The sequence below is a fragment of the Arvicanthis niloticus genome, chromosome 11, assembly GCF_011762505.2.
Source record: "Arvicanthis niloticus isolate mArvNil1 chromosome 11, mArvNil1.pat.X, whole genome shotgun sequence".
NCBI classification, from domain to species: Eukaryota; Metazoa; Chordata; class Mammalia; order Rodentia; family Muridae; genus Arvicanthis; species Arvicanthis niloticus.
In genome coordinates this window covers 36397656-36413256 of record NC_047668.1, presented here as the reverse complement: position 1 = coordinate 36413256, position 15601 = coordinate 36397656, and the positions used below count along the sequence as shown (strand labels likewise).

Sequence of the window (15601 nt, the reverse complement as noted above, 5' to 3'; positions counted from 1 at the left end):
GTCTATCCTCATCCTCATCCCCATGATATCTGCCATTTCTTCCCTTGCCTATTATGCACTGAGCCATCCAGAGAGGCTGCTACACTCTCAAATGATTGTCCAGGAACATGTTTTGTGTGATGGATGATGAGATTGCCACTATGCCTTGACCACATGATAACTACTAGCCTCATGTAGTCCTGGGCACTTAAATTGTGGCTAGTAAAGCAGAAATTGGACTTCGAATTATATTTATCTCAATACCTGCATGTGATATGACGCTACTGTGTTGGATGCTGCAGCTTAAAAACTTAGTGTCAGCAGAATACAGGTTCTTCTGTCACCTCACTGGAGAACAAGAAAGTTAGCGTGTGATCTGTAACCGCACTAGGACATGATACACTCTTATCCTTCACCAGTGAGGACATAGTGGATTGTCCTGTGAATGTTCACTGAGCACTGCCAGACAGTTTTAACTGGCCACTCAGGGAAGGCATGAACCTTATGAGGCTATGCCATATGATTCAAAAGGATTAAAGTTGCTGAACTGTTCTCTAAATAATAATTGCCCTTGGAGACTCTCCGCATGTGGAACATGAGAAGAGAAGCCAAAGATACTAACTGTAGCCCTCACTTGGTTAGCTTTGATTGCTTTAAGCAATCTGCCACTAATTCTACTTGGTTTTCTCATCTGAGGACATCCCAGAACTGTGATTATGTTGTTATTCAGAAAGACATGAATGATGGACAGGAGCCCAGCTGTGGTAGTACACAGCACTCTAGGTGCATATGTAAGGGTGAAGCCTCTCTCCTCCTTCTGCCAGGCTGCTACCCATAAGCAGATACCATACCCACAGAATATGAGTTTGGCAGGATCCACATCCCAAATGCAGACCCAGAGTTTCTGTACCTGAACAGGCTCCTGAGTCAGCCTCTAAAATATGCTGAGATGTCTCTGGACTCAGATTCTGTTGTCCCTTTAAAAGTGGACACCACTAGCAGTCAATGAGAGAGGTCAGAGAATTTGCATATAACTTAGATGAGCCTATTCTCAGTGTACATACATAACATAGAGTAACACCAGAGCAACAAACAAAATGAACTGGCAGGAAATGTGTTTGATGCCAGTGAATTCGACTGTTATCACACTGAATCCATATTTTCCAAAATGCAGTTGAAGACAGCTTACACCTAGTATGTTCCAACAAAGAAAGTTGCCATCCTTGTTAGTTTTAATGACCTCAAATATTAGGATTGTGAAGGTCTTGTATCCCCTAATGATGTAGATGTGTGAAGTCATGCCCTGCCATAGAGCCCAGGTGGATGAACACAATGCCTATGAAGTGCTCATTCCTTAGCACTCAGACCCATGCACAAGGGTTCTGTTACTAGTCTCAAGTTATCCTCAGTTCTTGTCATCTCAAAAGAAAGAATTCAGTCAAGAAATGTGGATTGCTTAATCAGTTTATTTGGCAAAAAGAAGCAGAGGTAGTACCCTCTAGACAGCTTGGAGGGGGCTGATGAGAGAGCCCAGATTTGTGACCTTTGCAAGAGACCTTTAGAAATATTTGCGATAATCACATTTATGAAGGTCTGATGGCCCTTTTCCCTTCCAGGGGATAGTGAACCAGACAGATCTCTCTTTTAGGCTGTTTCTTCCCATGATCCTCTTGCAAAGCGCACACATATGTGAAAACAACTACAGTTTTAAAAAGCTCTGGGTCTTTTGAGGCTGTAGATCCTTCACTGGTGTGCTAAAAGGCAACTGGGAAAGACCTTAATACCATACTTTCTGATATATCAGGCAGAAACTGATAGTGCTTCGTGGTTGCTTAACCATAGAGAAACTTCTGACCATTAGGAGACACAGCTCTCAAGATACAACCACGTGTGGAGAGCATCGGGTCATTGCATTATCATTCTGAAGCAAACACTGTCACAGACTGAGGACCTAGTCTGGGCCAGGCACTAAACCCAACTCCTCATGTTTATTGTTGACATTTCATGATTAAGGTACTGGTGTGAGAAGAACACAGTTTTTTCAGTTTCAAATGGTAATCCTGAGGTACAAAGTTGAACATCTGTCTAAAATCACTCAACCGCAAAGCCCTGCCCACAGGAAAGCTCTATTCACCATGATCCAGCACTGCAGACCCGGCCCTCAGCCTGACTCCAGTACCCATCCTCACCTCTTTTTAATGGGAGTGGTACCTGTTACTACCATGGAGTCTCAGAGTGCAAGGGAGACTCCCTCAAGCTCTGGTGTGCAGTATCTCTGGAGTCCGCCGGCAGGCTGCCCACCTCAGGGCCTAGCCCATGCCACTGCCTAGATGTCACACAGGCATCCCTTTACCGGCCATCTTCAACCTCATTCACCTCAGTTCATCATGCTGGCAGCTTTGTCACTGTCTTTCCAACACGCAAATCTGATGGCATCAGTAACTGCATGCAAAAGATCAGATAGTCTCACATTCAGCCCACTGAGTGAATCTGCCCCTGCCTGAGACATCATACAAACCCCATTATTTTCTTTTCTTGCATCAAATACTCTCAGTTCTCTAGGGCTTGTGTTTCAGTTTTCTGAACTATACTGTGCTTTCTCTTCCATCATATTGTTTACAGATGATTTTGTTATGTATTCAGGTGTCTTTTTCTCTGCCAGTTGGCACTTTACTACCTATTCAGAGTTCTTCCCAGCATAATGTCTTCCTAGCATGTGATCATCTGCTCCTTTGATATGGTACCCTCCACATATTGTATGAAAGGATTTACACTCTTAATTTATTCATTCAGTCTGAATTGTTTCAGTGCCATGATGTTAAGGTGTTTAGTATAGGACAGTGAGGAATGAGAAATGATACTACTGACATGTCAAAGTTTGACTGAACCTATAGCCCTGGAGCAAGGACCTGTCCCTTTGGATCAACATTTGTTAAACAGCACAGGATCCATAGGATGGCACTGGCTGACCAAGATCTGTGATCATATCACCCATCCTAGGTTCCAAACTGAGGCAACGCAAGTCTGAAGGAATCTCCTATTGCACTGGCCAGTTGAAAGGGGAGGTCACATGGCATTCTAGACACATGTGTTACTTCTCATAGCATGTTGGACACCTATCTGCTCCTTATTCCTTAAAGCACATACAATAAATAGGCAACATAGTTTGGAAAAATAATCCTTTCTCAGGGAAAGGCTATAAACTCAGCTTGGATAGAGGGTCTAGCCCAAGTTCATCTTAATTTAAGGGCAACTGCCACTAAACCCAGAGTCCTTCTCTGGGAGCTGGGATGGAACCGACATTATCCAAGACCGACAGACTTTACATTTACTAAATATCTAGTACTATTTAGTAGATTGAATCCAGACATTGAACTGCCTGAGATGCATATGGAGGAAAGGTTTCATAGCCATCCTCCTGAACTAGGGCCTCCATGCCATCTGGAATCATAGTAACAGTGAGCCAGAGGACTCTGGTTACATGCTAGTGGCAATTAGACAAACGCAAGCTGTACTTCATTGTCATGACATTTTCATTAGCAGAACTATGTGTGAGAGAACAGTAGTGCCCTGCCCCTCTGCATCTGCATGGTAACATTCATACTCAATCCCAAATATCTGCAAGGCATCCCATTGCTCTGATATTCAGGCAGTAACGTAAATATTTTTCTCTGTCCTTTTCTTCTATTTTTTTTATCAGTGTATATGGTTGTCCCTTGGCTAAAAAAAGAAAAACGCAAGACAAACAGCCCCAAGAACCTGCTCCCAAGCGAAAACCATTTGCAGTAAAGGCAGATAGTTCCTCAGTAGATGAATGTTATGAGAGTGATGGTACTGAAGACATGGATGATAAGGAGGAAGATGATGATGATGATTTCTCTGAAGACAATGATGAGCAAGGGGATGATGACGATGAAGATGAGGTGGACCGAGAAGACGAGGAGGAGATCGAGGAGGAAGATGATGAAGATGATGATGATGATGAAGATGGAGATGATGTAGAAGAGGAAGAAGAGGATGATGATGAAGAGGAGGAGGAAGAGGAAGAGGAAGAAGAAAATGGTAATCTTTAAATACTCACAGAGCTTAGGCCATGCTTCGGGTTCAGTTTCTTGCATGAATTTTCTAGTGTTAATATCCTTGGCATCCTAACAATTCTAGGACTAGGTTTGCTCAACACCAAATGGATAACTGCTTATGTTAACTTAAGAGTTTATCTCAAATAATTCCTTTAAGTGGTCTTCTGGGCTTTAGATTTTTATCAAATTGTTATTTAGATTTATTTGTCATGGCAATGTGCTGAACTATTTATGGGAATATGTAGAAAGAACACTAATAGAGCATGTCTGATATTTCAGTTGTTCTGTCCGACAGGCAATCTAACTGACTCAAGCATGGCTGTTAGCACAGCCTTGGCCTCCAGGCCTCTAATATGTGAGTTGGAGAGAGATTCTGTCTGTTGATCATCGAAGGCATACTTTGGTGACTGTTATATGGCAGGGATAAAAAGAGATGTAACTTAAAAGAAATGGTCGGTAGATTGGTTGCATGTTTCTATATTTGAGAATCAGGTTTCTGGTCTGAGGTAGAATAGTGTGAATTGTACAAGCAAGGTACAAACTTTCTGTCCTTGCAGTACATGGGTTGTTTCCATAAGGCACACCAGAGGATTCATTTATATGTCTACTTTTCTGCTAGCACAAGACTCAAAATTATGATTTTTGAACACTATCCTAAAGATCACTTCTTTTCTGGAAAAAAAGTGATGGTTTTCTTGTGATCTTAGATAGAGCTTTTGTTGGCTTAGGGTTTTCCTCATAGAAATGCCAAAAAAATGATAGAAAAATGAGAGTATTTTTTTCTCACCCTTGTCCCTTGGGCTTACATATATTCAAGAATATAAATTCTAAAACAGCTAACTTCCAAATACAAATCCATTATCTCATCCTTTAGAGCGAATACACCAAACGATCATGCAAGTGAGCCAGATGTCAATACTGCTATGTGCAGGCATAAATGAACGTGCCTTGTTGCAAAGCTGTGGCCATTTTTTTTAGGAAGCATGAACTTTATTGGGCAGTCCCACACTGTTGCAGAGCCTTAAAGTTATTATTGTTAACAATTTGCTAGTCAAATTTGCCCTCAGTTCTTTCATATGGTATTACAGAACACCGTGAGTAGAAGCTTAACAAGTTACATCATAGCTGTGCCAATAATTGCTGCAAATGCTACCCAGTGTGCTGTAGACAAATGTGCTGATGTCACTAATGATCTGCTGAGAAGTTATCGTAGCCCTATGTAATGAAATGTGTGGAACAGTAGAAAGGAGACCAGTTAAGCAAATATTTAGGGACACAATGTCAGCTGTGTGCAATTCTAAATGATATCTTTAGTTGTCAGTGCTGATGAGTGATTTGTATCTTGTCTGTGTGGCATCATTGCAATCATAGAAAATACTCTCTTGCATATTCTCATCATGTTTGGGAAGCAGGAGATATTAATGTTCAGGGTTATGAACATTTGGTATGCACAAAGAGTCTTGTCTAAATTTAGAATCTGCTCCACTTTCTAAACTTAAATATTACAGTTTTGTTTATTTGGGGTCATAATTTAGATAATACACCTTTTGAATATACAAAGTGACATGTTTTGAAAGGTACTCAGAAGTCTTATTGAGATACATAACAATGTGACTACACAGGCTTGAGTTGTGCTGATTTTAGCACCTAGATCCTGGTTGCATAATGAGATCAACAGCAAATCAAAACTAAGACATTTTAGCTGTACTGACTCAAGCAACTGGGCAAGGGACAGAATCACCAAACAAGCAATCTCATAATAACCACATAGGGTCCAGATTTTCAAATATCAAGCATACCTGGTCTGGCACCTATATCCAGACATCTAGCCCATGCTGAGTAGGACCATGTGTGGAAGCAGAAACCCCTTAGAAGGGAGAAGTGCAATCCCAGATAACCAGTCAGCCACTGAGGAGCAGAACTCAACCGTGGTACCTATATCCAGACATCTAGCCCTTGTTGAATAGGATCATGTGTGGAAGCAAAAACCCCTTAGAAGGGAAAAGTGCAATCCCAGATATCCAGTCAGCCACTGAGGAGCAGAACTCAACCTTGTCCGCTCTTCAAATAAGCACTCATCTGTCAGGTGACTCACTGAATTACTGAAGGTACTAAGCTCAGCACATGATCTGCTACAAGAGTAGTCTGTGCTATCCCAGTGAGGCAAGTATGCCCTTGCCCATGTCCTTCAAAGAAAGTGAGGTCCTTTGCCCCTCTCAAGCTCTCAATCCTGTGCTTCCCAGACCCAGGAGTTACTTTTGTGAAGGATCATTCTCTATGGTCCTGATTGTTGTGGGTGTTCTGGATGGGACACCAAAGGATCGTTTGATTTCCCAAGTCTTTGACCATCAATGAGCTGCCCTATAAGCATCCTGGAAAATCTGTCAGAAGCTCTGCAGTAGGAAGAAGCATCCATTGAATAGCTTGTAGTAAGCTTGTGTTCCGAGACTGTTTAGCTAGCATCATGCAGTGATGTCTAGTGCTTTAGACTCTAGGTTATTTCATAACTTTCCAGGATTGGGAATCTCCATCAAAGGAATGTCAGAGCTTTGTTGACAGAACAGCTATTCTTCATGATCAGACTCTGAGTGGTGCTTACAATGTTAAAAAAAAAAACAAAGAGGCTTTGAGAGGCAGAAAGCCATCAGGCCCCTATTTTCACCCTCACTATTCTCTCTCTCTCTCTCTCTCTCTCTCTCTCTCTCTCTCTCTCTCTCTGTCTGTCTCTCTCTCTCTTTTGTTTGTTTTACCATACTGTAGAAATCAGTGTCCAAACTTCTAGCAGTAAATGTAAATTTATCCCAGGGTAACCTGCCATACATATGCAAAGTACATTGATTTGAGATTCCTGTAGTATGCAAAAGCCATCACTTTTTCTTGTTAGTCACTGTCCTAAGATATTTGTCTCTATATCCATTGTTGATAGTATCACCGAATCTCAGGTTAAATCTGCAGCAGATTCCTCTAAAGCTGGCTGTGTCTCATTCCTGCCATAGAGGCAGGACCTCAATGAGACGCAAGGAAGACAGAGAGTCTCATGAGGAGAACGTGAGCAGCCCATGCTTAAAGCACAATTTGGTTTAATCACAAATGTCATAGCAGAGCAGATGATGTTCAGTGTGAGGAAGTTGGAGCAGTGATATGAGCACAAGGAGAAAACTTGAACTGGCACCTGCCTGAGGACCAGACATGAAGCATCATCTGTGCTGATAGGGTGCCACTGTGTCCACCCAGGAACTGTTTTCCCTTGACTATAACCTGAAATGTGTGTGTGTGTGGGGGGGGGGGTTGTTTCACATAAAACACATTTATACAAATCATCAATTATGAAAGGAGCCACTAACTGTAGAATAAACATTCATAGCATGAGAATTAAGTATTTCATTTCAAGTATCTTTGAGCATTGCAGTTTACCCATAAGTCAAATGGCCCTGCCACTGAGTTTCCTTTGAGTACATGTATTTACAAAAATTATATTTATTTAGAAATTGGACACATCAGAATCTACTCTCTTGTACAGAGTCTTATTTTCAGAATACACAGTAGGAAATGCACAGTCACTATCCAATTCCACGTTTACTAAATAACAATTACCTATTCTAAAGGTGAGTTACTACTCTGTACCCATAGAGTCTTTATTAGCAGACTTGGCACATACTATGATTAAAGTCTTACAGGATCCCTATAATGAGAAATACAAATTCACTGCATAGATAATGCAAAGAAGTTATACTTTATTTTCATATTGCATCCACCAAAAAGAGTAGCCTTTTAAATATTATATGTGGATATACGCATAAATTTTATATACACATTTATGCTTGTCCTTTTGAGCCCATGTTTCCTCTGCCCATAGACAGGAAGGTGAATTCTCCAGGGAGAACTAGGAAGTACATAGTCTAGACTGAACAAGACAAAATTACTATCCTCCTGGAATCTCAGGACTTCCCTGAACACTAAGCACTCCAAGCCTGTCCCCACAATCATTGGGTGAATCGATGCAGGTGCCCCTCCTGTTAGGGTGCCTGGTCTTCCATATTCCATATCAGTTAGCAGCCATGGGTGTGGTATCCTTGCAAGCTCATTTGGAGAAGTGGATTGTTGTGAATGTCAATATTAAGAGCTTTCTGTAATATGCTAGGCATTTGCTCAAGACCAGACAGAATGAAAACACATGGCATGGAGGCACAGTGGGAGGAGCTGTTTTTGTTACAGCAATGCAACCTCCACTGTTGTCCCTAATAGTAATTGGGGAACTGGCAGTCCAGACCTGCAGATTCTTACTTGGGACCCTGTTCTCACAGTTCTCACTATGAAGCAATGAGGTCTCTCTCATCTTTGAGACCATCTTTCCTGGAGTGATCTCACTCTTCAGTAACTCGGTCTCAAAGACCACACTATGTGAATCCCTCCCCCACAGAAGCATCTTTCTAATTGTAACATTTTCTGGGGTGTGTTTTTTTTTTTTCCAAACAGAGTGATGTATAAGGTCCCCAGCTGCTCTCTGGTCCTGATCATATGTGAAGCAGAGGCTGGTATGGTCATAAGGGAAGAGGATAAAGGTGCTGAGCGGTCTGCACTGAGGCCCCACAACTCCCCCATCTCCCCACAGGGTGCTGCTCTCCATATTGATTAGCCAATTATCCTTCTGTATCATTCCCAGGGACAGGTCCCTGATGAGGGAAGCAAGCTGAAATGCAGACAGACTGTGAAAATCAGAATTAGCCAGCCAGTGTTCTACTGGAGTCAGCAGAAAAAGCAATGAGTTCTGAGACCAGCACAGCACAGAGATGATGTGTTTAGTATGCAAGCCTTCACCTGAGGAAGGCTGTGGTCACAGTTGGGAGAAAGAATATGGTAGATTTCATCTTCTTAAAATTAACCTTCCCAATATACACAAAAGCCTTTTGAGGGGATATTGGAAATGCAACTGTGCTGAAGTAGATTGTACTGTGGCTTGAGAGTAAGAAAGCCTTTAACCTCTAGTAGGATCTTTATAAGTGTCAGTCCATAATAAACAAAAAAATCCTGCTCCATACTATCTAGTTTTTGCTTAATTACAAAATAAATTTTATTAAATTTTATGAATGTTTGAGTATTATAAGACAAATCAGAAAATGTGATGGAAATATATCTCATACCCTTAAGATGCAAACACATTCATAAAGTTCTGGAGGCTAGCCTTTTCTACAGTAATGAAAATAGGATGTCAAATGGCTTGTTGTAAAATCCACTACAGGGAATCAGCAGTGTATTTGGTGTGTCTTGTTCATTTCCTTTCTAACCCACATGCTATGTGGTCACAGTGAAGCATGGTACTAGGGGTCTCTGAGCTCTGTTTGTGCCACTCAGCTTGAGAAGGTCATCCAGACCCTTAAGGCTCTTGTAAAATAAGAATTACCCTCTCACTCTTTCTGTGTCTTTCTCTGCAGCCTAAAGTAGCCACAAGACATAAAAGAGAGTCACAAGCCTGAGCGGTTTGCAACTGTAACATTGCAACCATAATCTAAAGTGACCATATGACAATCTGTCCTGCATTCACTCAGTTCTTCACCACTCTAGACCTGTGGCTGTGCCTACCTGGAACACTGACCTAGTCACACCTGCCCTGGCCTGGGGAAAACCAGTGCTCAAGACCATCCCCTTAACTCCAAAGGGGAGGGGAGTGCCTGAGTGTCAGGCAGTGAGGAACACTGCTCTCTGCTAAGGCTGCACCAAGACAACATCTCAAGATGTCTGGCCATAGTCTCAAACATGGTACATGCTTTCTGTATACCCAGAGGGTAGTAGGCTACCTAAAACTTTGAGGTTTGCTTTAGGGTTTTCTTTTCTTTTTTGCTTCAATAAAGACTGAGTGAAGTAAGCAGAAACACACAGCAGCCTGGAAAAATGCAGAAGTGAGCACGGCACACTGAAGTGGTAGCTTTGAGAATTCACACTGAAGCCAAGAACACCTTTGGATGCTGAGGATTAGTATATCATATTACACAGAAAACACCCTCTACCTCTGTAGGCTTCCTTAGAAGTGAGTCAGAGTTGCTGCCAGGGATGAAGAAGGGAAGACCCAGGATTCCCTCCCCACCTACCACATTGATGTAAGAAACCCATTTACCTCAGCGCTACTCTGGAGACAGACGGGCCAGGATTATTGCATCTACCCTTTCACCAGGATGCACAGCTACACTGACACATGCTCTGTGGGCAAGCAGTCCTCGAGGTTGGCCAGCTGACCTGGAGAGGAGAGGGACAAACAGACAGAAGTGAGGAACAGGACTAGACAATGAGTGACACTGCTGAGAGAAACAAGACAGGAGGATATAAACAGCAGGGGGAAAGACAGACATTGAGAGTGAGACAGGAGAAACCGCCCAATGTCATTGTCATCTCAGAGAGCTCACAGATGGGAGGATGTGACTATCATATTATTTTTAAATCTTCAAATCTAGATAAGCCAGCATAAAAGTGTCATTAAGAAGCCCCTTACAACCTTATAAATGAAATTTAATTCATATTTCATTAATTTAGTTCCCTAATGAATGAGAACATGAAGAAACTGAGTTCAGTTTTTAAGTTAAAAGTGGCTTGGTTCCTAGTATAAATTATTTCTCTTTCAACCTCCCTCATTTCATTGTATAGGAAATTTTGTTTTACTTACAAAATGGACAACTAATAGGTGACTATAGTTGGTAGGAAGCTTGCCTAGCTTTTATGCAGCCTAGAGTGCAATGACTACTAATACACAACATGGAGGGGATGGCACAAGCCTGGACTCCCAGCACTCAGAGGTAGAAGCAACAGGTAAAGCAACCTATAGGTTGTTGCTTCCTATATGAAGCCTCGTTCCTGTATGCTGGTCTATAGGCCTAGAATCAGTATGCCTAAAAGTGAAGCAAGGATGCTGAGGGCTGAATCTTTTACTTCAATGTGCCTGCCTAGCTAGTGTCTGCCTTCCTCCCATGGTTCATAGGCTCTGCTGAAGAAACTTGCCAGCCAGGGGAAAGTCAGAGGAAGCAGCCATTAGCAAGCTTGGGACCCCAACCACTATAATAACTCATAATACAGAATGCATAGCAGCCTTATAACCTCTAATTAAAGGACCAGAAATTCTCTTTGGATGATTTCCCTCATCTAGAAGTCAGAGAATGGCATATAGACTACAGAGAAGTGTCAGAAACCACTATAGGAGCCATAGGAAATTGCCACCTCTTGGAGTAAAACTGGACAGTGGGATCAGCTGGAGGATGCTGCCACCACTGTTTCCAGTACTATAAGACACAGCTACCTTCCCAGAGTTCAGAAGAAGGCATCTAGTACTGGTATCTTGAAATGGTATGGACAGGTCCTGGCCATGTTCCTTCCCATTCTCTGTGCCCAGTTCTTCCCACACTACATTGGCCATAGGGCCTTGGCTTTTCTGGAGTCTTGCAAACTTGGCCCTTCCTGCTTCTCAGCAATTCTAGCCTCTGCAGAAGTCTCCTTCCTCATGAGACCTGCCCCTCCACAGCTTCTTGTCTTCCTATATTCCCATCCAGGGTTGGTGCTCTAATACTATGAAGGATATGTTCATTTTCTACCTGTTCAACTTCTATGACTACAAAGATGTCACCTTTTTGTTTCATTATTGAGTTCTAAATGTGACATATAGATAGGTGTTCATGCAGGTCATCCCTGCCCAGCATACCAGGAGTGGCTTGTACAAAATGTGACAACCACAGCATTTGTCTTCAGTCTGGTGAGAAGGCTGATCTGGGCTTTCCAAGGGCTCCATATATTTCTGTTTAATTAGGAGTCTCAGAAATGTCAGTATTTAGTTGAGGTTAATGGATGGTTGCTAGAACTCCATTCGAATCTCTTCATCCTAGGTATCCATCATTCTGTCTGTACCAGTGTCCTGGGTCAGACTTTCTGTGAGAGGTTTGTTTCCATGATCAACTTAGCTACTGGCAGCTTAGTATCTTGGGAAGTTTAGAGAATATTTAAATTCTTACTTTCTTTCAGGAGAATATAAACTTTAAGACAATGTCAGGAACCAGGATCATTTCTGAGCAGGTGACTCAGTGAGTGTCAGAAATAGGTTGTTAGGAGCTAGTCTGTGTTCTCTCAGTCCTGATTTGGTAGGCAATGCAAGACCATGTCAGACCTTGTTGAGGAGTGACAGAGGCATTGGCCATGCCACAAGCTAGATTGATTTACAAGGTTAGATTGACAGCAAAGTGCACACAGGCATGGAGCAGACAAAATCAAATACTGAGTGTGCTTGTCTTCAGACAAGGAGCTCAAGTTTTCAATGTACAGACATGGGTAGGATTAAGAATGAAGTCAGAACAACATAGCTTTCAGAAAAGAGGCTGGAAATTCACTTGGAGCAATTGTGTGTGACACATCAAAACCATGTCCCAGGATTTAGCAGCAGCAAACCGAAGGCTCACTGGAAGGAGCTGCTGCGGAGCATAAAATGGACAGCTATGGAAACTGGAACTGCACCTGTGTTCAGAGTCCTCCTGCTTGCTCTAGTGCTGCCCTCTCCAGATACCTCCTGTTTGTCCAGTGTCCTCTTCTCCTTCAGGTGGGGATAAAGGGTCTCCTGACATGAAAGAAGGTAGTCCTTGGATACAGGGATCAGCCTGTATCCTAAGAACCTTACTTAGCCTTGAGAGGCAAAAGCTTCAAAAGTAGGACCCAAGGGAAGATGGCATCTTCCTCTTTAGTGACAGTGTCAGATACAGCATGGCTTGTTGGGGTAAACCTCTGAAACCCTTAGAAAGAGTCAAAAGGGAGCACCTAGACTGTTCAACCTCTAACCTCATCTACATACACAGTTAAGCCAGTTAATCTATGGGGGGGGGGGAATTACTACCAAAATGTTCTGTTTACATTTGTTTTTAAAAGTACCCCCTAACCATACAAACTTAAATATGACTATAGAAAAGGAGATGCAAATATCAATCATTCACTTTCAGTGACATTCAAGAGAGAATCCATTTTATTACTGTCTAAAAAAAAAAAACAAAGCCCCAGTGTCTCTTCCCTATCCATAGTCCACTGCTTCAGGTGTTCCCTCCTATCCCACAGCACTGGCTCCTCTTCTACTTAGGACCTATTAAACACATGTTTCCCTTGTAAGGATGCTGTTCAGATAGGGCTTTGGGAGTGAGGAGAAAAGGTTGGGTTTGAGATAATCCTGTTCTAAAATCCTCAGGATAGCTGCAAGTGCTGAAAAGTAACAGATGTGTCTATAATAAAGAGTCTGAAGATGGTGTAGAAAAATCAGGTGGAAGCTAGAGGTACTTTGCCACTGAAGGCATGCTGATAACAAGTAGGGTGCCTGCCTTTCTCCAAATGTGATGTGACAACATCCCCAAGTTCTAACACTAAGAAGAATTCTAATAGCTTCAAGTTAGCCCTTAAGAACTCAGAAAGCCCTGCATAAGCTGTGAATATGAAACACTAGTAAAAAAGCAAACAGCAACGCTTAAGTGTAATTAGGAAACAGGATATATGTGACTGTGGTGGCTACAGTTATCACTATCGGCCTATGATGTGTCCATGCCTCTCTGTACCACTCCCACTCCCTTCCTTGTTGATCTAAAAAGACTTTTATAAGTAAAAAGTATCTGGGGTTGTTGTCTAGCATGGCTGAATACTTGCTGATCCACTTGGATCAGGGCATTAAGATCCTGTGAGTAAAAGGTCTATAATCCAGAATCAGTTCAGCCACCCTGTTACAGGAACACTAAGAGATGGGTCCTGACCCCATGAACTAAGTGTCTAGGGGCTCTGAAAGCAGAAGCCTTTGTACTGAACAGCAGTGGGCTAGAGGCAGGCTACTCTCCTACTTCCAAGGAGATAACACACATGCTGTAAAATGTGTCTGTGGTGATAGAAGGAAGATGAGAGGGAGATGCATGTTGATTATATTCTGGTCTGAAGGGGTGGAGGATGTGACATAAGCTCCTGGGGTCATAGTGAGCAGAACTGTGGGCAGTCAAGATCTGCCCTCTGTTATCCTCTTTAAGTGACACACCTGCTTTCTCATCTCACTTGGTTAGCCCAGGTGAATATCCACCCAGAGTTTAGGCGTTATCTAACTTTCTAATCTTCTGTGATGGTTACTCTTCACTTTCGTTTTGGAATATCCTAGGAGTCAGGCTCTGGGTCTATGTTTGAGAGAATTTCCAGAGATGTTTTAAGCAGGAGGGAAGACCCACCCTGAATGGGGGATACTTCTCATAGGGTAGATTGCTGGAATAAATTAATAAAAGAAAACAAAGCTAGGTGAGTGCCAGCACTCTCTGTTCTTTGCTTCTTGGGTTGTGAAGGGTCCTACCTGCATGCTTTCACCACTATGGATTCTAACAACCTCTTGCATAAGAGACTGCATCATCTTAATTATGAGTCAAAATAAATCCTTCCCCTTTAACTTGATTCTGTCAGGTATCTGGTCACAACAATGAGAAAATTGATACACCTTTGCAAACCCCAAAGGACCTAAATTGCATTAGTCAAGACACTGGCATTATACAGTGATACACCTTTGCAAACCCCAAAGGACCTAAATTGCATTAGTCAAGTCAGTGGCAGGCCAGCTGAGCTAGCAACCCCAGCACAAATCTCAAAAGGTGGTGATTGAAATATGTCCTCAATTCATGCCAGCCCAGTGAAGAGTATCAAAGGGAGAGAGAGTCAGAAGACAGATGCTGAGAATAACAGTCATCACCTGATGGGGTATACAGCAGAGTTCTGCCTCATCTGATGAGAAAGAGTTAGGTGTCTAGCTGCTTGTCTGCACCAAGCTCACTGTGTTCCTCTTCCAAGAAGACTGCAGTCTGGTTGCTATGGAAACAGGCAGTGCAGAAGACTGGTAAAGCAACATGCACAGCATCTCAGTATGGTCTTTCAGTTCTGTCACTTGAACACATGTAATTTGTGGCTTTCTGTTGTTGCCTTTCAGGAGCAGTAGCCACTAGAGAACCTTTCTTGGGGTCTCTACAAAGATTAGGAAGGACAAATAGATTTCTGCCACCATAAGACTGGGCTTTGTGTTCAAATTTTATTGGGCGCGCGCACACACACACACACACACACACACACACACACACACACACGGCCTGCTCTTCACTGTCTATGTGTAATATATATGTATGTGACTTGATCAGTACTAAATATTTAAGAAGCTCTATCTCAGACATGCTTTTTAGAGACAAACTCCACTACAAAGCCACTCTAGGAAAATCTTCCAACTAAGTGATTCTGTCTGTTCTCTGTGTAGTATAAAAATATTTCTAGCAGTCAAACTCAGAGGAGGTGAGTTGTGGCAACAGCATTTATAAAGCCCTCACAGGAAGAAACATCACTTGTATAATAGCAGTTAACAGTGAGGCTGGTGGCTCTCTGGTGATCACATAGGTAGATCTCAACTCAACCACCAAAGCACCTCTATCTCTAGGCTCATTCTCATCCTTTGGAAGTAGATCAACATAAGCTTCTCTGATTTCCATTCCCATATGAAAATTCTGATTTGCCTGGGAACACCTGGGTTGCGA

At 42.4% G+C, this 15601-nt stretch overlaps 1 protein-coding gene across 26 annotated transcripts in view; it reads left to right on the top strand.

Annotated features, from left to right (window-relative positions):
• Positions 1–15601, top strand: part of Myt1l (myelin transcription factor 1 like) — a 383678-nt gene that overhangs the window by 271992 nt on the left and 96085 nt on the right. For all 26 annotated transcript variants that reach the window (XM_076942026.1, XM_076942031.1, XM_034514008.2 and 23 more), the window contains one exon: positions 3680–4041. In XM_076942026.1, the coding sequence (XP_076798141.1) occupies positions 3680–4041 (362 nt within the window). The remainder of the gene's footprint in view (positions 1–3679; positions 4042–15601) is intronic.